At 43.3% G+C, this 23035-nt stretch overlaps 1 protein-coding gene across 2 annotated transcripts in view; it reads right to left on the bottom strand.

Moving 5' to 3' along the window:
• Nucleotides 1–23035, bottom strand: part of DOCK11 (dedicator of cytokinesis 11) — a 333222-nt gene that overhangs the window by 256939 nt on the left and 53248 nt on the right. For both annotated transcript variants that reach the window (XM_040323688.1, XM_040323689.1), the window contains exons 7-10: nt 22658–22792; nt 12373–12550; nt 4760–4839; nt 107–190 (exon numbers count right to left, since the gene is read on the bottom strand). In XM_040323688.1, the coding sequence (XP_040179622.1) occupies nt 107–190; nt 4760–4839; nt 12373–12550; nt 22658–22792 (477 nt within the window). The remainder of the gene's footprint in view (nt 1–106; nt 191–4759; nt 4840–12372; nt 12551–22657; nt 22793–23035) is intronic.

Raw genomic sequence — 23035 nt, 5'->3', positions numbered from 1 at the left:
TTATGCTATACCGGTAGTACATCCGATTGAACGAGGCCTGTGTATTTCATCAATGTCCCTTCTGTTTGCCAAAACTTGTTCCATTAAGAATATTCACATTATTTACCTGCACATCTGAGTCAAATGAGAACAGATTTTGTCGTCCTTCGCTTCTGCTCATTTTATTCAGCTGCTCAGTCTCTCTTCCATACTGTAACCAAGAGATAAACAATAAATAATAAATATGAAAATATTGCTGTTATTATTACTAATATTGGGAATTTATATAGACCCCATCCTCTAAGTGCCGGTTCACACTACAGCGACTTTGGATCCGACTTGTCAGAATTCAAGTTGCCCCAAGTCACTGGACATAAGAAATTCCATTGAAGTGATTGAGAGTCGTCTTAGGCTGCTTTCACATTGGGCAGCAGAGGAGCGGTGACGGTATAGCCACGCTATTTTTAGCGCCGCTATACCGTCGTATTTACCGCGATATTCGGGCGCTATCGGTGAGGTTTTAACCCCCGCTAGCGGCCGAAATGGGGTTAATACCGCCCGCAATGCGCCTCTGCAGAGGCGCATTGCGGGCGGTATTACCGCGGTTTCCCATTGATTTCAATGGGAAGACGCAGTATAGGAGCAATAAACACCCCGCTCCTATACCGCTCCAAAGATGCGGCTAGCAGGACTTTTGGAGCGGTCCTGCTACCGCACCGCTTCAGTGTGAAAGCCTTCGGGCTTTCACATTGAAGCCTGCAGGGCAAGATTTATTCCTGCGGCATAGCAGTGCTATTTTTAGCGCTGTACCGCATGAATAAAGCCTCAATGCGAAAGGGGCCTTAATGTACACTACTGAAGTTGCTCCAACTTCAGAAAAGGTTCCTGTACTACTTCAAGGCGACTTGTACCCATTGATTTCAATGTAAGTCGCCTCCAAAGTCGGATCTCCATCTTAACTGAAGCAACTTTACAGGAAAAGAAAATAGTTTACTCAGACAAACCCCTCCCTCCCACAGAGCTGATTATCCTGTGATTGGCCACAGCCAAAGTTGCCTGTCCTGGAGGCAACTCCAAGTCGTGTTGTAAGTTTCTCAAAGTCACACTGAAATCGCCTCCAAATCGCCTTACAAAGTCGCGCTGTAAGTCGGGTTACCCCCTGTGTGAACCGGCACTAGCAAGGTATGGTACAAAATATCAAATTAGACAATGTAGATGAAGACAACAGTGAGCAGTATCCAGCTGCAGCCAATCAGGAAACATTATTTAATAGTTTAGCTGTCCTAAATAGCAGAAAGCTGATTTCTAATTGGCTACTAAGGGTTAGATATCATTTTTATTATTTCAGTGCACAGCTAAAAAAACCGAAATCTACATGTAATTTCACCCCAAATTATTCTATAGATAGAAATGTTTTTATATTCTGGGTAACTGCCTAACTGTACAGTAGTTACCTTATGCAGTCAGCAACAGAATCTATGATGTATTTTTAGATAAAATAAATCCACATCATTTAAAAAGCACCATTAATGCATTTAGTATGTGGTATTACAGGCTACTGGTTTAAAATAACATAAGGGTTAGTAGTTCTCCTGTAGATGGCAGCTGGAGAGCCAGGGGCTTGTAAGCTTTCTCTGGGGCATTGCCAAATATACGTAGTTAGGTTCCTAAAATGTTATTTGTTGATATAAGAGAACTGATTTCCTTTTTTGACATGCTATAAGTAAGCATGACCAGACATGCTCCAGTTTGATTGTACTTATTATTTTTGCAATATGCATATGAAATGAAATGTACACTATTTTATCAAAAGTATTGGGACGCCTGCCTTTACACGCACTGAACTTTAATGGCATCCCAGTCTTAGTCTGTAGGGTTCAATATTGGGTTGGCCAATCCTTTGCAGCTATAACAGCTTCAACTCTTCTGGGAAGGCTGTCCACAAGGTTTAGTAGTGTGTCTATGGGAATGTTTGACCATTCTTCCAGAAGTGTATTTGTGAGGTCAGTCACTGATGTGGAAAAGAAGGCCTGGCTTGCGGCCATCGCTCTAATTCATCCCAAAGGTGTTCTATCGGGTTGAGGTCAGGACTGTGCAGGACAGTCAAGTTCCTCCACCTCAAACTCACTCATCCATGTCTTTATGGACCTTGCTTTGTGCACTTGTGCGCTGTCATGTTGGAACAGGAAGTAGCCCCAAACTGTTCCCACAAAGTTGGGAGCGTGAAATTGTCCAAAATGTCTTGGTATGTTGAGGCCATAAGAGTTCCCTTCACTGGATCCAAGGGGCCAAGGCCAACCCCTGAAAAACAACCCCCCACCATAATCCCCTCTCCACCAAATGATTTGGACCAGTGCACAAAGCAAGGTCCATAAAGACACGGATAAGTGAGTTTGGGGTGGAGGAACTTGACTGGCCTGCACTGAGTCCTGACCTCAACCCGATAGAACACCTTTGGAATGAATTTGAGCGGAGACTGCGAGCCAGGTCTTCTCGTCCACATCAGTGCCTAACAAATGCGCTTCTGGTAGAATGGTCAAACATTCCCATAGAAACACTAAAACTTGTGGACAGCCTTCCTGAAAGAGTTGAAGCTATTATAACTGCAAAGTGTGGGAAACCAAATATTGACCCCTCTGGACCAAGACTGGGATGCCATTAAAGTTCATGTAAAGGCAGGCGTCCCAATACTTTTGGTATTATAATGTATATATGAAAACAATTTTTTTTTTTTTTTATTGGTGGTGGGTTATCACAAATACACATAATAGTTCCTGTTCACCATCCAAATATCAGCACAGTATTTGAAGTCGTTGGTGTTCCGGTTTCACATTTTCCGTGTTGATACAAGGTGGACTTTTTTTATGTTCTGTTTAAATTTATCATATACGGACTTTAAAGCTATATGTATGTGTTGTGTGTAAATTCATGTTTGCACTGTATTTTTCACATGGTTTCATTATCAAAGTGAACTCTTCACTTGTTGGGTTCATACCTTTTATTATTATTCTTAGTTAATAGTTATTTAAGCGCTACACTTTCATTTACCTTTATATAAACTAGATTATGTTTTATGAGGGATGATTGGGTAAACTGGAATTCTTTTAATCAAAGCTATGTAGATTGTAAAGCTGACCACCCATTAAATATAATTCTATCAGTTTTTCTTATATTTTAATTTAATTTTAATTTTAACAAAAGGATGATGAAAGGGCCATGCACTGACTGGCATAAACCAACAAAATATAGTGATAATCACTACAATGGAACCCCCAGAGACATGAAGATGCTTATGACGCTGGGTGGTCCAGAAGTTTCAATTCTGTGTAAAATTAAAGCTTGTTTACCTACTTAAAGAGGTAGTAAACTCTGTACTACCACTTGTATTTACAGGTAAACCTATTATAAGGCTTACCTGTAGGTACAGTGAATATCTCCTAAAATTGCACCGTTTAGGAGATATTCAGAGTGCATGCAGCTGATGACATCACCGACACATGCGCTCTGAAGGTCGCGCTTACAGTGCCAGACCTTCTGAGCCCATGCTGGAAACGGCGGCTCTCACACGCATGCGCTGAAGTGACGATGCATACTAGCACATTATGACATGGCCCTTTTTTTAATCACCCGTGGCTTACAACTGCTTTAAGGATTTGTATTTCTGTGCATCCAGTTCTGAGATTTAAAAAGCCCTTTCACAGCTCCGTCCTGTCTGCTAGGAGATCTGATTTAGCTCTGCTGCAATTATTTAACATTTTTTACCCCCACCTTGTGACTGGACAGTGAAAGGAGAGTTAGCACAGTGATGTGCACATCTCTTGGTCACTTTGCTCTCCTCCTCCAATCAGCATGGTTCTTGTCAGCACAATAACTAAATGGCTCCTTGTGCCGACCCTGTCTGAGGTCTGCTGTACAGGAACTACAATAGGCTCATACCAAAGCAAAGTCAAGTGCTTACACTGCTTGCATTTAAAAACATACATTTAATGATGTCCCAAAAAATGTGTCAAAAGTGTCCGATCTGTTCGTCGCAATGTCGTAGTACCACTAAAAAATCGCAGATCGCCACAATTACTAGTAAAAAAAAATATATATATATATATATAAATATATATATATATATATACACACATATAATAAAATTGCCTAAATATATCCCTTACTTTGTAGACTTTTGTGTAATAACTTTTGTGCAAACCAATCATTTATAGCACAAAAAATACAAAATACGCAGAAGTGATCAAATACCACCAAAAGAAAGCTATATTTGTGGGAAAATAAGGACACAAATTTTGTTTGGGTACAGCGGGTATAAATCTTCTGGGGCTGAAGTGGTTAATACAAGTGAAGTGGTTACATTTTTATTTTATCATACTTATTTTAGTAGCGTAAGCGGCAGAGTTAAATACCAAACATACTTCTTTTGCAAAGGTATTTTGCTCTCCATAAACCGTAAATTTGTGCATTAACTAGGATAAACTGTTGGAGGCTGATCTCTGATTGGTTACCACAGGATACTGCACATTGAGCCTCTTTATTACAAAAGAAGAGTAAATATATTTTACATTTAATTTAGCCTTCACCAAAAAATACTTTTACTTGTTCCATATTTATTCAGTATTACTTAATGCAATAGGAATGAATGACTAAAACATATTAAGGAAAAATTCCAAGTCCATCACTTAATCCAGACTGTGGAAAATTGGTTTCCAGGCCCAGGGTTGGTTCACTGCTCTGATTTCAGCTGAGCTGTGCAGTTTCAGCCCGTAAAAACTGATACCTTCACCAGCTCAGGGTGCATGCTCTTCTCCAGGCTTTCCATGATGTTCTCCGACTTCCCAGCACCGCCGCCCTCTTCATCTGTGCAGGGAGAAAAGCAGATGTGAGCAACGGAAACCTTAAGAGTTCCCCTTTCTAAGTTCCTTTTTACAATCCCATGCTTCTCAAGTAATCTTATTAAAGCAGAACCCCAGGTAATACTTCATTTAAATATAAACATTTGTAGCCAGATTCACGTAGAGATACGACGGCGTATCAGTAGATACGCCGTCGTAACTCCGAATCTGCGCCGTCGTATATTTAAGTGTATTCTCAAATTGAGATACGCTTAAATGTAGCTAAGATACGACAGCCGGCGCCGTAAATCGACAGAAAATTCTACGCTGGCCCGACGTCCATACTTAACATTGCGTACGCCTCATTTAGCAGGGGTAACTTTATACCGGAAAAAGGCTTACGTAAACGACGTAAAAAAATGCGCCGGGCGCACGAACGTTTCTGAATCGGCGTATCTAGGTCATTTGCATATTCTATGCTGAAATCTACGGAAGCGCCCCTAGCGGCCAGCGTAAAATTGCACACAATTATACGCCGGCGTATGCAAGTTACGTCGGCGGAGGAAGCCTATTTTTTAAGCGTATCTGCCTTTGAGAATCGGCGTAAGGATACGACGGCGCAGTTTTTAAATTACGGCGGGGTATCTGGAGATACGCCGCCGTAAATGGTATCTGAATCTGGGCCAGTATATATAAACACACACACACACACACTATATATATCGTATATATATTTATATGGTAGCCTCTTTCAGTGCCAGTCCTTGGGCACCCCACGGGGACAGACAGACAGATGTGTGTGTAATAGATATCGTATATACATTGACACACTTTGCTACTTAATCCTAGTTGCATATACAGTAGGCTCCTCTACTTAGCCCTACTTGTCAGCACACAGCCTGCTGATTACTACGGGAAGTGTCACCCAGCATCTTGTGCACTGTGCATCATGTGATCATGTGGTCACTTAGTATATGATGAGAACTATCTGGTATCTCCCCAGACCAACCGAGGCTGTGCAGGAAAGTAGGTCAGCATAGGAAAATATTTTCCGTATGTGAATACTATACACAGCCACTGCTAAGCCACATCCAGTATAGGCCAGTGTCTATGCAGTAAACACACACACCACCAACAAATATCTAGATAAATACCGTATATACTCGAGTATAAGCAGAGTTTTTCAGCACATTTGGCTTATACTCGAATCACCTTTTTGCGCCAAATCTCCTGGACTTTGGGGACCAGGTACCGGCCGGCCGTAGGTCCCCTGGACCCCAAACTTGGCAGACATATAGCCCCACTTTTCCTCTACAAGTGTGCAAATTTGTTGTTCGGGGGACCTACGGTTGGGCTGAGGAGTACTGATTTTTCAAAGTGTACACTGTGACATAGTGTATTGTGACATACTGAAGCAGAGCATGATCCCCTCCCCTCAGAGACTGGGCCGCAGTATTCCAACATGATAATGACCCCAAACACACCTCCAAGATGACCACTGCTTTGCTAAAGAAGCTGAAGGTAAAGGTGATGGTCAGGCCAAGCATGTCTCCAGACCTAAACCCTATTGAGCATCTGTGGGGCATCCTCAAAGGAAGGTGGAGGAGCGCAAGATCTCTTACATCCACCAGCCCTGTGATGTCATCATGGAGGAGTGGAAGAGGATTCCAGTGGCAACCTGTGAAGCTCTGGTGAACTTCATGCCCAAGAGGGTTAAGGCAGTGCTGGAAAATAATGGTGGTCACACAAAATATTGACACTTTGGGCCCAATTTGGACATTTTCACTTAGGGGTGTACTGACTTTTGTTGCCAGCGATTTAGACATAATGGCTGTGTGTTGAGTTATTTTGAGTGGAAAGCAAATTTACACTGTTATACAATCTGTACACTCACTACTTTACATTGTAGCAAAGTATAATTTCTTCAATGTATACAAAAATGTGAGGGGTGTACTCACTTTAGTGAGATACTTTATATACTATGCGGCAGGGCTTTTTTTCTCAGACAATGAGTGCAGGAACTCCCCCTTTTCCGAGTCACGCCTTTTCTCCACCCCTACCTACCTCCGAGCACCGTCCCTTGGTTCCATCCCCCTACCCACCTCCCAGTACCGCCCCTTTTAGACAATACAGAACCAAGTATCATTGTGTGGTGCTAAGTAATTTGGTAATGATTGGATCCCCTGCAGCCAGCAACAATAGACCCTGCTAACAGCAAACGATCAACCCACAACAAACCTCCCCCCAGCAACAATAGACTCCCGGCAGCATCAGCAGATCTCTGCACAGACGGCATTAACAGTTTATCCGGCAGCCATCAACAATAGACCCCTCCCCCTAACAGTAGATCTCTTTCAGCAACAACTGACCCCCCGAAGCAACTGAAGACCTACCCCCCAGCAACAATAGGTCCCCCACCAGCAATAATAGACCTCCTCAGCAACAATAGACCCCCCTAGCTAGAATAGATGCCCCAGCAGTGATCATCAATACCCTGCAGCACACTCCAGCACCCCTTGCCAAGTCGGTCCAGGAGGTGCCGGAACTGCGTTTCCGCTGAAAAAAGCCCTGCTATGTGGTATATAATATATATATATTTCTAAATTAAACTGGATAGAAAAGAGATGCACTAAATCTTTCTTCCTGACCCCCAATATGCTGTTGTTTTTCATATTTTTCTATGATGGCTGTGGCCAATAAACATTTCAGCATCCCTGTCAGTTTACTACACGAGTCTGCACAATGTTAGTTTCTGTACAATGCAGTGAATCCAACATTTCTACAGCCTCTTTCCACGCATGCCAAGCCAAAAGTCAATCCCAGGAAATGTTTCAACCACAACCAGAGCCAGCTATTTTGCCGCCAGCTAGCAGCTGCTAAATTTCCTCAGGCTTCACATAGAATATTCTCATAGCGACAGAAGCCTTTTTTTTTTCTAAACACATTTTCAGGAGTTGGAAAGGATGGCCTTATTTTTAGAACATATGGAAAATCGGTCAAAAAAGTAACACTACAGGAAGCGCTACAAATGTTCTGGTTCACATGGTTTGTTCTAAGTTCCCATTCACCCCACACGGCTTGCTTTAACCTGCGCAAAACACATGTGCTTTTATGTGGTGTGCATTTTGTACAGCACTGCGTTGTGTTTTTGTGTACTGTGGTGAGGGTGTTCTATTTTTTATTTTATTTTTATCACACGGTATTGGTACGAACTGGCATCCTAGAAAACAAAGGATTTTTGCCTACTCACTGGGACTAAACAGTTCAATGCAGGTGGTGAGTCCCTAAAAACTAAGGCCCAGATTCTCATACATTTACGTTGCTCCTGGGCAGCGTAACGTATGTGATTTACGTTACACCGCCGCAGGTTTACAGCCTGATTCTCAGAACACTTACCTGTAAACTTGCGGCGGTGTATCGTTAAATCGCTCGGCGCAAGCCCACTCAATTCAAATGGGGCGGGCACCATTTAAATTTGGCGCGCTCCCGCGCCGAGCGTACTGTGCATGCTCCGTCGGGTAAATTACCCGACGTGCATTGCGCTAAATCACATCGCCCCAACGTCCTTTGCTTAAACGTTTACGTAAATGGCGTCCAGCGCCATTCACGGACATCTTACGCAAACGACGTAATTTTTTTTAAATTCGACGCGGGAACGACGGCCATACTTAACATTGGTTGCCCCTCCTAATAGCAGGGGCAACCTTACGCGTCGCGTACGCTACGGAAACGACGTAAATTCTCAGCGTCGACCGCGCGTATGTTCGGGAATCTCGCGTAATTACCTCATTTGCATAGACGACGGGGAAAACGACGATGCGACACCTAGCGGCGGGAAAAAAAATTGCTTTTAAGATCTGACAGCGTAACAGCCTTACGCCTGTCAGATCTAATGGGTATCTATGCGTAACTGATTCTAAGAATCAGTCGCATAGATACCCGGGGCCAGATCAGGAGTTACGACGGCGCAAATGGTGTTGCGCCGTCGTAACGCCTTTGAGAATCTGGGCCAAAAGCTGCTTATTATAGGCCAGAGAGGAAGAATCACTACAGCAGGTACTGTCATCATGGCAAGCAGTAGAACACCATAAACATCTCAGGGTAGATTCAGGTAGATTCAAATTGTGAAGAGGTGGGCGTGTTTTATGTAAACAAAACATGACCCCACGTAAATGACGTTTTTTAATAACGGCGCATGCGCCGTCCGTTAAAGTAAGCCAGTGCGCATGCTCCAAATTAACCCGCAAAAAGCCAATGCTTTCGACGTGAACGTTATGCACAGCCCCCTTCACGGACGACTTACGCGAACAACGTAAAATTTAAAAAATTTGACACGGGAACGACGTCCATACTTAACATAGGATACGCCTCATATAGCAGGGGTAACTTTACGCCGGAAAAAGCCTAACGTGAACGACGTAAAAAAATGCGCCGGGCGGACGTACGTTTCTGAATCCGCGTATCTACCTATTTGCATATTCCTTGCGTAAATCGACGGATGCGCCACCTAGCGTAAATATGTAACTAAGGTACGACGGCGTAAGAGACTTACGCCGGTCGTATCTTAGTCAAATCTATGCGTAACTGATTCTAAGAATCAGGCGCATAGATACGACGCCGCACACTCAGAGATACAGTGGCGTATCTGGAGATACACCGTCGTATTTCCTACCTGAATCTGGCCCCTCGCTGACAGAGACTTTTTTTTTTTGCGTTTATTTTTCTCACATATATAAAAAGTCCATTCAGGCCTGAAGATTAATTAAAACCTCCAAACATTATATATTTTCTGAAAGCAGAGACCCTGGAGAATAAAATAGTGGGAGTTCCAATTTCTTATGCCACCTGATATTTGCACAACAGTTTATTGAGCACAAAATTTCAGTAACATAATTGCAACTATTTTAGGGCACAAAACTGGCGTACACGCGATCGGAAATTCCAACAAGAAAACCGTGGATTTTTTCTGACGGAATGTTGGCTCAAACTTGTGTTGCATACACACGGTCACACAAATCTTGACGGAAATTCAGTGACATACAAGACGTGCAACGAGCCGAGATCAATGAAGTTCAATAGGCAGTTCGTCTCTTCTGCTTGATTCTGAGCATGCATGTTTTTTTGCGCGTCGTAATTGCATACAGAGGAGCGGATTTTCCGTCGGAAAAATAGAGAACCTGCTCTCAATCTTTTGTTGGCGGGAATTCCGACAGCAAAAGTACACTTTGGTGGGGGTGGGTCAGCCACGCCATGTGACCTTTGACCTCTGGGGGAGGTCCCTTTTCCAATTCCTGAGTCCTAGCCTTATTCTTCAATGGGAAACTCTAACCCTAACCCTCTAACCCTAACCCCCTAACCCTAAGTTTCTTGTCGGAATTTCTGATCGTGTGTATGCGGCATTATATGTAGTTTTTGAAGAAAATAATATTGCGCAGAGTAAATAATTAGCCAGCATGTCAAGCTTTAAATTTGCAAGCGGCCACAACACAAAGAAAAACTTTGGTATATTTTCCATAGGCAAAGCTTTACACAAGTATCGCAAGTGACATTTCATATGTTTGCCCCCCGGTGGGCGCGTTTACGCTTGTGTGGGGGGAGGGTGTAAGGGGGATAAGAGCTTGGGCATAGCTTTATTGTTTGATGTTTTCTTCTTTTTTACTTTCGCTAAAACTTTGTTTATATCACTTAGGGGACAAAAAGACCCCTATGTGATATAATATTTTTAAGATCGTTTCTCTTTAATAAAACATAATTTTCCTTCCACCTGCCTTCTATTGAAGCTAATAGAGTGGCAACAGAAATTGGAAGTGATGTTTTACATGTCACTTCCAGGTTCATTCTAGCTAGGGGAGATCAATGATCAGATATTACCTGGTTTCCCTCCAGTTCACCCAGCAAAGTCCACCATGTGGGTCCCGGCCCACAGGTGAAACAGTGGAGCCTGAGATGGTGGAGGAGGCAGCAATGACAGTCAGCTTGGGGAGTGTATACACCGTCAGCGGCCCCAGCTGCCCCCGCTGTAAGCCTTATGGCAGTAAAAGGGTTAAAGATACTGTATGGATGTGCAAAACCTGGCGGATCCCTGTGGAAGCTGGAAATCACTATAGTAGTTATTGCTGTCAGCTTCAGGGCCCAATGCCAATGGGCTGCTATGTGGCTTAAAGTATAAGTTCACCTTTTGGGGGGAAAAAAATTGAATTTATAATAATTTTTCATCTAGCGAGTCTAGAAAGCATTGCACTTGTGATCAGGGGTGTAATGCCAGACATCTGTAGACATGCCCTGCATACAGGCTGACTGTTTAAAAGCTGCAGGGCTTGTGAATGATCTATAAGGCCATTCATAAGTAACCTTGCGGTACATTTAGAACTATAATCCATCAGCCACAATGGATGTAGTTGTGGTTCGTGCACTCACAGGCAGTGGTGGCCGGTAATGCAGGGGGCAGGGGTTCCGCCCCCTATCCATGCGTCTGGCCCCCTAATTTATGGATTCCAAATGTTCTTTTTTTTTAAGCACGTGATTAGAGCCAAAGGCTCGACTAGGCCTCAAAAAAGGCTCGGCTCAGGGGGCAGAGAACCAGGGGGGGGTGCTGCTGCCGCCTCAAATTGAGAAGCGGGGGGGCTGCTGCGAATTGAGAAGCAGGGGGGTGCCCCCGCCGCTAATTGAGAAGCGGGGGGGGGGCCTGAATTAAGAAGCCGGGGGTGCCACGAATTGGGGGGGTTGCCCTGGGTCTCTGGTCCCCTTACACAAATATATATATATAAAAAAATTCTAAAAAAAGGGGGGGGTTGCCATTCGGGGCCCTGGTGACCTCTGGGCCCTCTAATAAAAACAAAAAAAATATATATATATATATTTTTTTTTTATAAAAAAATAAATACAAAAAAGGGGAGTTACCATCCGGGGCCCTGGGGACCTTGGAGACAATTACAAAAAATAAGGGGGTTGCCATCCGGGCCCCTTACAGGTGTACTGCCTGTACCCCCGTGATGGTGGCCCTGGCACCAAGTTGTGTGGCAATAGAGAATGAATATTTACTATTGTCACAGTGATTCTCTTCCTGGCCAATTAGGAAGCGGGTCCCGATTGGCCAAAAGGAGAAGCAATCTCATTGGCCTAAGAGGAGGAGGGAGGAGACGCATGGCTGCTGTGATGCTGATAGTGATAGAAGGTGTGGGGAGAAGATCCCACACTCGCTGTCACAAGGAGAGGGGGAGAGGCTCCAGCTACTGGAACATGCATGTTCCACCCTAAATACAGGTGGAACATGTTCCAAAATGTGAACTTATCCTTTAATGAACACAGGAGGTTGCATGCTCTGCAGCTTTGCAGCTTTCCCTTATGGAAGCAAATTTCTGCCACCGATTCTGCAGATCCAGTTCCCAAATAAGGGAAGTAATGGTCAGAATTTTAGGACACAGGGCAAGAAAACATCAAGTAAATGGCCAGGAAAAAAGCAATAGTAATTAATTTACTCAGTTGCTCTGAGATCAGTCATATGAAAGAAACCATGCACTCTGCACAGCCTTTAACTAGCATATAATCAATGTTTAACCTTGTACAGGATCAGCTGTGTACTTCTTCTCTTGAACCAAGCTGTCTGTGTTGTACTGAATGATTTTCTTCAATGTCAGCAACCACTCCTCCATTTCCTGTTCCGTCTCAGCTGCCAGATGATGGCTTGACTTATCTTGCATCCTCAGCTCGAAAGCATTGCGACGCAGCTTTGGGCACTGCAGAAACAAGAGAGGCTGTGCTGTCAATAGACACTGGAGACAAAACTCACCAAAATACATTTCTGGGAAACCTATATGAACTGGATGAAATACACGATAATGTGTCTGAATTCCCCCAGAGCAATATATAGAGAATCCAACCTGCAATGGAATTTTTTTTAAGATTTTATATACCTTAAAGCTGAACTCCAGGAAATAAACTAAATCTACCCCTAGAACTTTTATACACAGGTAGTGGGGAGGGGGGGGGGGTGTCAGTGAAACCAGATGGCCAGGGCCAGATTAAGAACATCATGGGCCTGGTGCTGAGGATTTTGGTGGGGCCTTTTAGGCTGCATTCACACCTCCGCGACAAGTAACGCCGCGTACGCGGCGTATTTTGCCGCGAATAGTGTAACTTTTTTTTTACAAATCCTTCCTATTGCTTTGTATGGCCGAACACCAATGCCACCTGAAAAAAAGGGTCCGGGACTTTTTTTCATGCCGCAGGTGTACGGCGTCTATGAGATGTGAACCATCTCATAGACAGCAATGGGAATTCTCCCCTCCAGCGGCACGAGCGGCCGGCGTCGGGCGTTTTGTCGCGGAGGTGTGAATGGGGTGTAATAAATAATAAATAAATGCGTGGGAATGACATGAACGCAGCCCAGCCAAGGCAAGTGACCAAAGGCACAGAACCCAGAAGGAAGACCGGGTGAAGATGGAAGTGTCCAGGCCCCGCCTGATTCATCGCAGCACTGGAGGGCTCAGTCTGAAAATTGAAGTGTACACTAATGTGCTAATATGCTGTGCATACTTGTACGTTGTGGCATAACCTACCCCAGAGCCTCTAAAAAGTAGTAATGTCAGGAAAGTTTACTACCGCTTTATTATCACAGGATCCCAGGAGCCTCTCATGGGGCCCCCTACTGACCCAGTGGCCCTTAGGCAGTGCCTAAGTGCACAGTTGCCAACATTTAAAAAATATTTTCAGGGCCACTTTTTTATATAAGTGCTATATTTAGAGTAGCTGAGATCCCCGTTGTTCATCTATACATCATAGTAGTGATCACAAAATTAAATGAGTACTAATAATGGGGCAGAACAAATATGAGAACTGATATTTCCTTTAGTTGAACTAACAAAAGCGTGTCCATTCTAGAGCTGGTAACATTGAGGATATTCAGTATAATTTTAAAGAACTGTTTTTGTGGGTAAGCGACATAGGGGAGGAGTATGGACGGTATATAAGTGGGAAGTATGTGCAGGTGAGGGAGAGGAATGTGGAGGGTCTAACAGTGGGCACTATGTACAGGAGAGGAGTACAAAGGGTACAGAAAAAAGCACTATGTACAGGAGAGGAGTGTGAAGGGTATGACAATGGGCAGTATGTACAGGAAGAGTGAGGGGGTATGACAGAGGGTAGTACGTACCAGAGAGAAGTGTGGAGGGTATGATGGGGCAGTATGTACAGGAGAGGAGTGTGGAGGGTATGGCAGTGGGCAGTTTGTACAGGAGAGGAATGTAGACGGTATGATAGTGGGCTCTATGTATAGGAGAGGAGTGTGGAGGGTATGACAGTGGGCACTATGTATAGGAGAGGAGTGTGGAGGGTATGACAGTGAGCAGTATGTACAGGAGAGGAGTGTGGAGGGTGCGACAGTGGGCACTAAGTACAGGAGAGAAGTGTATGACAGCAGGCACTATGTACAGGAGAGGAGTGTGAAGGGTATGACAGTGGGCGCTATGTATAGGAGAGGAGTGTGGAGGGTATGACAGTGGGCACTATGTACAGGAGAGGAGTGTGTAGGGTATGACAGTGGGTACTATGTATAGGAGAGAAGTGTGGAGAGTATGACATTGGGCACTATGTACAGGAGAGGAGTGTGGAGAGTATGACAGTGAGCACTATGTACAGGAGTGGAAGGATATTTAGGGACTGAGTAGTGGTTAAGCGGGTCATACATGGATTGAAATTACGCCAATTATGCAGAGACCAGTCATAGTCAATCTATGTATGGGCTAGCTGGTTTTACACAAGTCAATCTATTAATCAACTTGAGTACAACCAACCTGTTTTTTTTTTCTTAAAACAATCAGTGCTGCCAGCTAAAGTTAGCAACACTGATCATTGTACGCACTGGCAGAACACAATAACACTGCAGGAGTGATTCCCCCATCCACAGGTCAGCAGGTGAGAGGGTGTGTGGGGACAGGCTGGGGAGAGATACTAGTCAGTGGCTGGGTAGGCACTGGTAGTATCAGAGCCAGATACACACAGGTTACATACGCCACGATCGTTAGAGCGAGAACAATAATTCTAGTACTAGACCTTCTCTGTAACTCTAAACATGTAACCTAAAAAAATGTAAAGCATCGCTTAGGATACCAAAAGAAAATTGTGCTAACTTAACTAACTAACTTTTTTTAATGAATGAAACATTTTTTTCCAAAAAAACATGTTTGAAAAATTGCTGCGCAAATACCGTGCTAGAGCTGCACAATTAATCGTTAAAAAAATCGTGATCTCGATTCAACCCCCCTGACGATCTTCAATGCAGAGTTTGCTGATTCTTTCATATAACAAGTGGAGAGACTTTTAGCTGTCAAAAGAAAATATCTGGGCAGTCTGCCAAGTTTTTAACAGGATACATTGTAACTGACACTTCCTTCTTAGATCAAAGGGATACACTTCTGTGTGTAAAGAAAAAATCCGGGCAGTCTGCGAAGTTTGTAAACAAAATGAAACATTGTAACTAAATTTAACCACTTAAAGTCCAACAGTTGTTTCTTAAGTTAGAAAGCAATATTATTTGCTAGAAAATTACTCTGAACTGCCAAACATTATATATATTTTAGCAGAGACTCTAGGGAATACAATGGCTATTGCTGCAATATGTTATGTCACACTGCATTTTCCCACTTCAATGAATAATAAAAACCATGAAAACAAAACAGTGAAGTTAGCCCATTTTTTTTTTTTTATGTGAAAGATGATGTTACGCCGCAACAATCGTGAGAGAATCGTGATCTATCTTCTAAGCAAAAAAATTGCAATTCTCATTTTAGCCAGAATCGTGCAGCTCTGTACCCTGCAACATAAAAAGTGCAAAGACCACCATAGAGTAATTTTCTAGAAAAAAACAAATGATGATTTTTACATGTAGTAGAGAAGTGTCAGAATTGGCCTGGGTGGCAAGGGGTTAATTACCATGAGTAATATACAAATAATTATTATAAGCACTGTGATCCTATCAGTCTGCTGCAGTGTGTCAGCTTGTATTTATATTGGCCGCTCTGAATGTAGCTTCTGACAGGCTGTGCAAGCAGGCCCGTATCTCCAGAACCATAAATGATAGCCGTCCCATATTTTAACCAGTTGTGGGGTAGCTCTTCCCATGCCTACTCCCAAATGTGGGGTTTCTGTGACTTCTGGTCATCGAGCTACAACCCCCCAAATTCGATCTTAGAAAAAAAAATTCTTAAAAAATAAAAAAAATTTTTTTATTTTTTTTGGGCAAATGGGCCTATCTTGAGAAAGGGGCCTGGAGCTGCAGCTCCATCAGCCCCATTGTTAATCCGGCCCTGCAGATGGCTGAGCTGTGGTTTTACCCCCCCTTGGCTGCCCACCTGAATTCTAACATTAACGTCTGACAGGGCTATGTACATGCTGAGGCCGGGTTGCAATGACACCTCCTGTGTTTTTTCTATTTAATTTTTCCCTGTGAAAGTGGAGTTATCCTTTGAACTATCTGTGTATAGCCAGTATATTTAGTAAAGTGTATTAAAGCTCTGTAAATTATTGTGATTGATCACAGGCCATAATTGTTTTACATATATAATCAATTTTAAAGAGTAACTCCACTTTTATTGAGAAAAGAGCTTTCCCCCTTGGGTGATCTATGTACATTGCAAGGATTTTAACACACTTTGTTGCAGATTCCTACCTTTTGTTATTCTGAAGAAAATTCTGTTTGTCTGTTTCCATGTGCAGAGTAAATCTGTATGGGAATGATTTATAATTATCAATCAGCTGCTGCACCTGCAGGGCTCTAATGTGGGAATTGACAAGCTATGCACCCCTGTAGACGTGATTTGCCTTTGGGTGTATCCTACCAAAAACAATTGTACAGTGTACAGGGCAAGAGCTGGTGACTATCAGTCATCGGCTCTGTGCTCTGCCCCTTCAGTGCTCACTAGAGTGATGGGTCGTGGAGCGGTTGGGAGCAGATGTTCAGTCTGCCCAGTGGCTCGCTGAGAGGCTGAACCAGATGCTGGTCAGACATCTAAATGGATCCTGACATTAAAGTTGGGATCAATCCAGAGCCTTACCAGCTAAGTTGCGTCAGCCGACAATGGACTTCAGCACAGAATGAAGTGCACTCCTGTGACCTACAGGAGAAGTAGGGCCAAAGGAGCTTTGGCCCTACTTCTCCTGGACAAAATGGCTTATAAATTGATTCTAAAATGCTTTGTCCACCAAAAACAACATTTGCCTTAGATTTATGTCGAAATTCAGTGGCAAGCTCTTACTCCACTCCATTAGAAGTGCTTCCTTTTCTTTTTTGAGGTAGCCATACACACTTTGAATTTTTCAGGCCATTGATTCCTCCATCCATGCCAACCAGGAAAAAAAAAAAGAAACGTCAGCGCTAGCTATTGTATTTAGCAGTTACTGCACTGTAGCTGTTAAATATCTGAAAGGTGCTTTCTTCTGACTGAATGCAACTGCTATACAGTCAAGACTTTTTGGGTAGCCCCTTTGACAAAAGTGAATTGTAAAATTGACTTTTGTCCAGTCGGGGACGTATGTGGTAGGGCGTTCTGACCGAACCAACCACCACCAGCAACTCAAATTTCAGCCAATTCAGCAGGAATCACCAAAAATGCAAGCAGTGTATGGCTAGTTGCAGTGAAAACATGGAATCAGCAAAGTGAGGATTTAGAGAAAGCATGACTACAATAAGGGGACCAGAACCAAGCAAAGGTGGGACAATGATAGAGCTAGAAATTTCATTAGGAAAATGTTGATGCTGGAGCTCCAGAAAGATGGGAATCGAGCTGTAAACTGTAACTCAGCTGTTTTGTATTCACTTGAGAAGATTTGTTTTGTTCATTTAAAGCTAAAAAAACTCAAGAATTCAGCCACTTTCTAAAGTGTACCAGTTTAATAGGGGTTAAGTCCAACAAGATGCACGCCACCTCATGGAATGATCTCTTTAATTTACCATTTACATTTTTACTAAGTGCTGGTATGACAGCTATCATTATACTTCTGGTGCTCCGACACTGGACCTTCTGATCTCAGCTCTAGTCGCATGCAGCCGCCACTCTCCTCCTCCTACCCAACAACAGAGCACTTTGTATTATGTAAACCCTTTCATGAAATACAAAGAGCAATGTCTCTCTTTCCAAAGTTCGGGAATATAGTGATAGCTGCACTCCCAGCGTTCAGAAAAAATGTCAGTTGTAAGTAAAAGGGATAAGTCACAGGTGACATGCAACTCATTGAACCTAGAGTAGTACTAAAGTTCTGCTGTTAATCACTGTGAGTAGGCAGGCTTTTTATTGTAGAAAAGACATGCAATATCTTGTCTGCAATAAAATTAATCTACCTGCCTGCTCTCGGCTTCCCTGGCACGTAAAACGAGCTGTGCATGTGCAGCCCAGCGGCCAGCCTGATCCCTGTGAGCTGGGATGACAAGTTCCTGCCCAGGTGCGCCGGCCAATGAAGATGGCTGAAAACCAGCACACAGAAGAGGATGTTGGCATTGGGGAGGGACAGGGATGGTTGGAGGAAAAGTCCAACTCCCCTTAATTCTGCTTTAACTCATAGTAAGCCAGCACATTTTTAGAAAGTGATACATCTTTAAAGTTGATCTGCAGCCAACTCAAAAAAATGTATATTTCTTATTTTCAAGGTTGAGGTTGTGAAATGTATTTTTTACCAGTATATTGCAAAGCTTTGTATCCAACAACAGACTGAAGTGGGCAAAGCTCCCTTATACTGAATCCCCATGTGCCCATATTACCGCTCTGCATCCAGACAGCTTGGCGGGAGAGAATATCTGAACAGAAACTGAAGCAATAGTATCGTGAATAGGCCCTAAAGGGTAAGGAAATAATGCAGGGATGGGATTTTCAAAAATAAAGAAACTAGGTCAACTACTACATCACAAGGGATTTGTTTAGATGGCAACAGTTCAGTATAAAGTGATTATCCGGGTGAGCCCTCTGATCCACCAAACTGATACAGTTTATGAAATACGTGAACGTGTCAAGACTTGTCTTCACTGGCTTCTTAATAAGGATATCACATGGGCAAACACATACTAACGTATACTCAAACACAATCACTAAAATACCATATATGTATTGACATGTCAAAGTGGATGTATAGCCAAAACTTTTTTCTTGTTTCATATATAGTAGAGAAGATTTAAAACCAGTTCATTATTATTATTTTTTTATCTTATTGGGGACACCTTGTACCCTGTATAAATCAGAGGCTGGTCCTGCTGCTGTTCATATGTAACTGCTAATACAAGTGCTTATATGGGCCCTCTGACTGGCCCTGGATGTAGACAGGTTGCATCTAGGGTCGGCATTTATGGCCGCATAAAAACTGTCTGCTGCTGATCGTCACAGAATGCTGCTGCTGCATCCAGAAGTGATGTTTGGCTGCATCTGAACCCAGCAGCCTGTTTGCCTCTATGGCTGAGGCCCAAGAAGATTTATGCCGCGTACACACGGTCGGAATTTCCGATGGAAAAAGTCAGATGGGAGCTTTTCATAGGATATTCTGACCGTGTGTATGCCCCATCGGACTTTTTCCGTCTGAATTTCCAATGGACTTGATAGAAAGGAGGTTCTCAATTTTTCCGACAGATCGGAAAATCCGTTTGTCTGTGTGGAATTCCGACAGGAAAAAAACATGCATGCTCGGAAACAATTTGAGGCATGCTCGGAAGCATTGAACTTAATTTTTTTGGCTCATCATAGTGTTGTACGTCACCGCGTACTTGGCGGTCGGAATTTGGTGTGACTGTGTGTATGCAAGCCAAGCTTGAGCGGGATTCCGTCGGAAAAAACATCCGATTTTTTTCCAAAGGAAAATCCGTTCGTGTGTACGCAGTATTACCCTAATTTCTTATTCTGGCAACAGCAACAAGATCTGTCCTGGTGACAATGGCCCTCATGACAAATAGAGTTGAATGAATCTACCAGGGCTACAGACAGCAATAAAAACTTGGCAGGCGTTCTTAACTTTTTGTGCACTATCCAAAACTTAAAAAAAACATTGGCTAGCCATACACTTTAATGCAATTTATAAGATCTGCAGATTTCATTAAAGCTGAATCTTATTTTGCCCATATTTTACCTTCCCTCATTCCTATTTTCCTTCTTCATCAACATGCTAATGAAATTGTTTAAAATAAAACATTGCCTTGCAGGCAGATCATGGCTGGTGGGAGGGGCTGACAGGTTGACTTTGTCTTAGTACTCCTCCCAAGAGCTCCCAGCATTGATACAAGCAGTGGGCTGGCTCTAGGGAGGAGTTATGCAATTATAAAAACACCTTGATTGGTGGATATCAGTCTGGTGGAGTGGGCGTTCCCAGGCAGAGTGTATTTTTGCATGTAGAACATCCCAGGTAATGCCCACTTGTGATGCTGAGCGTCCATGTTTGAAAAAATGAAATGTACAGTAATAAATAAAAGAGGCAGGCCAGGGACAGCCAGGATGGAGAGGAACAAGCTAGAGGATGCTGCAGGTACCACAGCCAGGAAAGCAGGCAGGCTCTATCCGACTTGCTGTTGCTTCTTATGCACACTGTGAGAAAATCGCAGTGTATAGTGAAAAGAGACTAAGCATTTTCAGTAAAAAAGATGAATTTGTATGTAGCACTACCCCCGAATGAGTTGCTGGTTGAGATGGGTCCTCTGATGTTGGCCTCAACCTTCTCAAGATCCTCTGCCTCCCTGACACACCCAGCAGAGTACACTAACACTAGGTATCACAAGAAAATCATTGATAATAAACCAAACACCCAGTGATAATGTTATTTTAAAGAAGTAGACATTAAATCAATCAATAAAGGCAAACTTAGTATATTGATGCCTATTATTATTTATAAAGTATGATAAGAGAGTGATGATGTAAATAGGAATTAAGAAAATTAAGTAACCACACCTGCATCCCAAACATTTTTTTACCAGCCACACAGGTCAGCTAAAAACAGTAACACTGCCACCCAACATGCAACAAGGGGGCAGTAATAAATCCAGATATGTATAAACCCCCAGAACCACACTGCCCAAATGCACAAGGGGCAGCTATGCTAGGCCTAAGACTTCTTGAAGGACACTGCCAGGTTCAAAATAAGTAACAGGATGTGGTATGAGATCAAACTTAATAAAACAGGGGCAGTACTTAATTTGATTCCTCTGCTGGCTACCTTTGGGGCACTTTTAAGCGTTGGTGCATTTTAAGACTATTTAATGAGCCTGCATCCAGTTGAGGTGTGCTTAGAGATCTAGTATAGTCTTTGGTTCTGATGTAAGGTGTTTGAGTGAACAGGGATTGGATCATGAGGCAGTGTTATCTTGAATATGCACACTCTATGTTGTCTTACTGCATACCGATGTAGCAAGTCAAACTGGGACTATAGAGGGTATAGCAGTTAGCCCCTTCCTAATAGCTCAGCTGACAGAACTCTGACCAGTTCTGCATCCCACCTGTATGATGCAGAGGTAAAGGAGATTCCCTCCCCCTGTCTCTTCCCAGATCTCTGATGAACAGCGCTGTGGATGGTGATGAGCAACTTCTTCCTCTCTGACTTGTCTACAGCATTGAGGTGGATGGTACAGCTGTGTAGTGTTCCGGAGCAGCAGTGGCTTAGGGCACAGACTTCCCCCTTTGCTGAGATCTCAAACGGCTAAATTCACTGCCACAGAAGTCCACACTCTCCCTTGTCCTGGTGCCAGTTGCCCCGAACTTTCCCGGGCATATTTGCATAACTTTCCTGGGCAGTCTAGTATGAATCCCTCTGTCTTCTTCCTGTTCCATACAGTACAGCAGCCCCCCTCCACAGGACTACATGTCCCAGAATGTAATTTGTGGCTGTGTCTTTCCTTTGGCTGCCTTTGGGTTCATCAGCGGTTGTCGGATGAAGGAGGGAAACATAAAGAGAGCGAGCAGTCATAGTGGAGACCCATAGCTCTCTGTTTCTAAGCCTACTTCAAACATGTACAAAAGAGCTTCACTGAAGATAAGCCTGGAGTTCAACTTTACACTACTACCTGTTCATCCTGCCATAATGGCCCTTCTTCAGGCACTTCCAGTTATAGGGTGACAACACTCTGTCCTTGTATCTCAACTACAAGGGGCAGTTTAAACACACATGGTCCACTGGGCATTGGCATGGTCCACTGTTGTCACTATCAGAAAACTCACCCTGAGAAGTGCCATGCAGCCATTGTTGGTGTGCATTCAACATGTAAGCAAGTGTCTGCAAACATATTTACAAAAAATGCCAACTGAAGATGATAAACGGTGTTAGGGAAACTGAATGTCACTCAGTTAGGGTTAGGATATTCTATATCAGAAAAAGATCTGAAAAAATAATAGTTTCTGCTCTAGCAAAGGCATAACTAGAACCTTCAGGTCCCCAGTGCAAGAAACCATAAAGGTCCCAGCCAGACTTCAATCTCCTTCTCTGCGGCCATAGCTGCACAGAATGAATGAACAGGAGTACCTCTGTACAGAGCTTCCCGTTCAGTCACAAACTGACGCATACAAGACACACTTTACTATGCCTCAGTTATGAATGAACAGAGTCAGAAGCACATTTACCTGCCCCTTTCCCACTCTCCATCCTGACAGGGATGTGGGGGGGGGGGGGAACAGGGCAGAGCACAAGAGCCCAATCCCAGCGGGAGGGGGATAGGAGGGATGATGGGACAGCAAGTAGAGTAACCGATCCTCACCGTTTTCCTCCTGCAGCCACTTAAAATTGAGGAGATCAGTTCCTCTATATGCCGCCCCTCCTATCCAGGTACACAGAGGGTTGGGTCTCAATTGTGAACCCTGTACATACGCCTTTGTGCTCCAGCTATACAGTACCTGGGTGACATCAATGCAGGAATCTAGGAAGATACAGCCTTTGGAATCCTTTGAAGTTTTCTCATCTTTATAGGAGTTTAGGATGTAGGAACCATCAGGCAGCTGAGTCAAGTCAAAGTACCGTCTTCTGAAAACCTATAAAACAACAGATGGAAGTCACCATCAGGCTTTCATAATATTAGAGCCCGCAGGATACCTTTTTGGAAAAGTTGTTATAAAGAATGCATTTAGGAGTTATAATCAACCTCCAGAAAAAATGGAACTGAAAACTGATTCACAGATATAAAAGATGAACTCCATACAGATATAAAAGACATGCAGCCCTGTAATTATTAAAGCAGAACTAAAACCCAATATTTTTTCCTTTTGGATAGCGTA

The sequence above is a fragment of the Rana temporaria genome, chromosome 9 (assembly GCF_905171775.1).
Source record: "Rana temporaria chromosome 9, aRanTem1.1, whole genome shotgun sequence".
NCBI classification, from domain to species: domain Eukaryota; kingdom Metazoa; phylum Chordata; class Amphibia; order Anura; family Ranidae; genus Rana; species Rana temporaria.
This window is presented reverse-complemented; position numbering and strand designations above follow the sequence as displayed.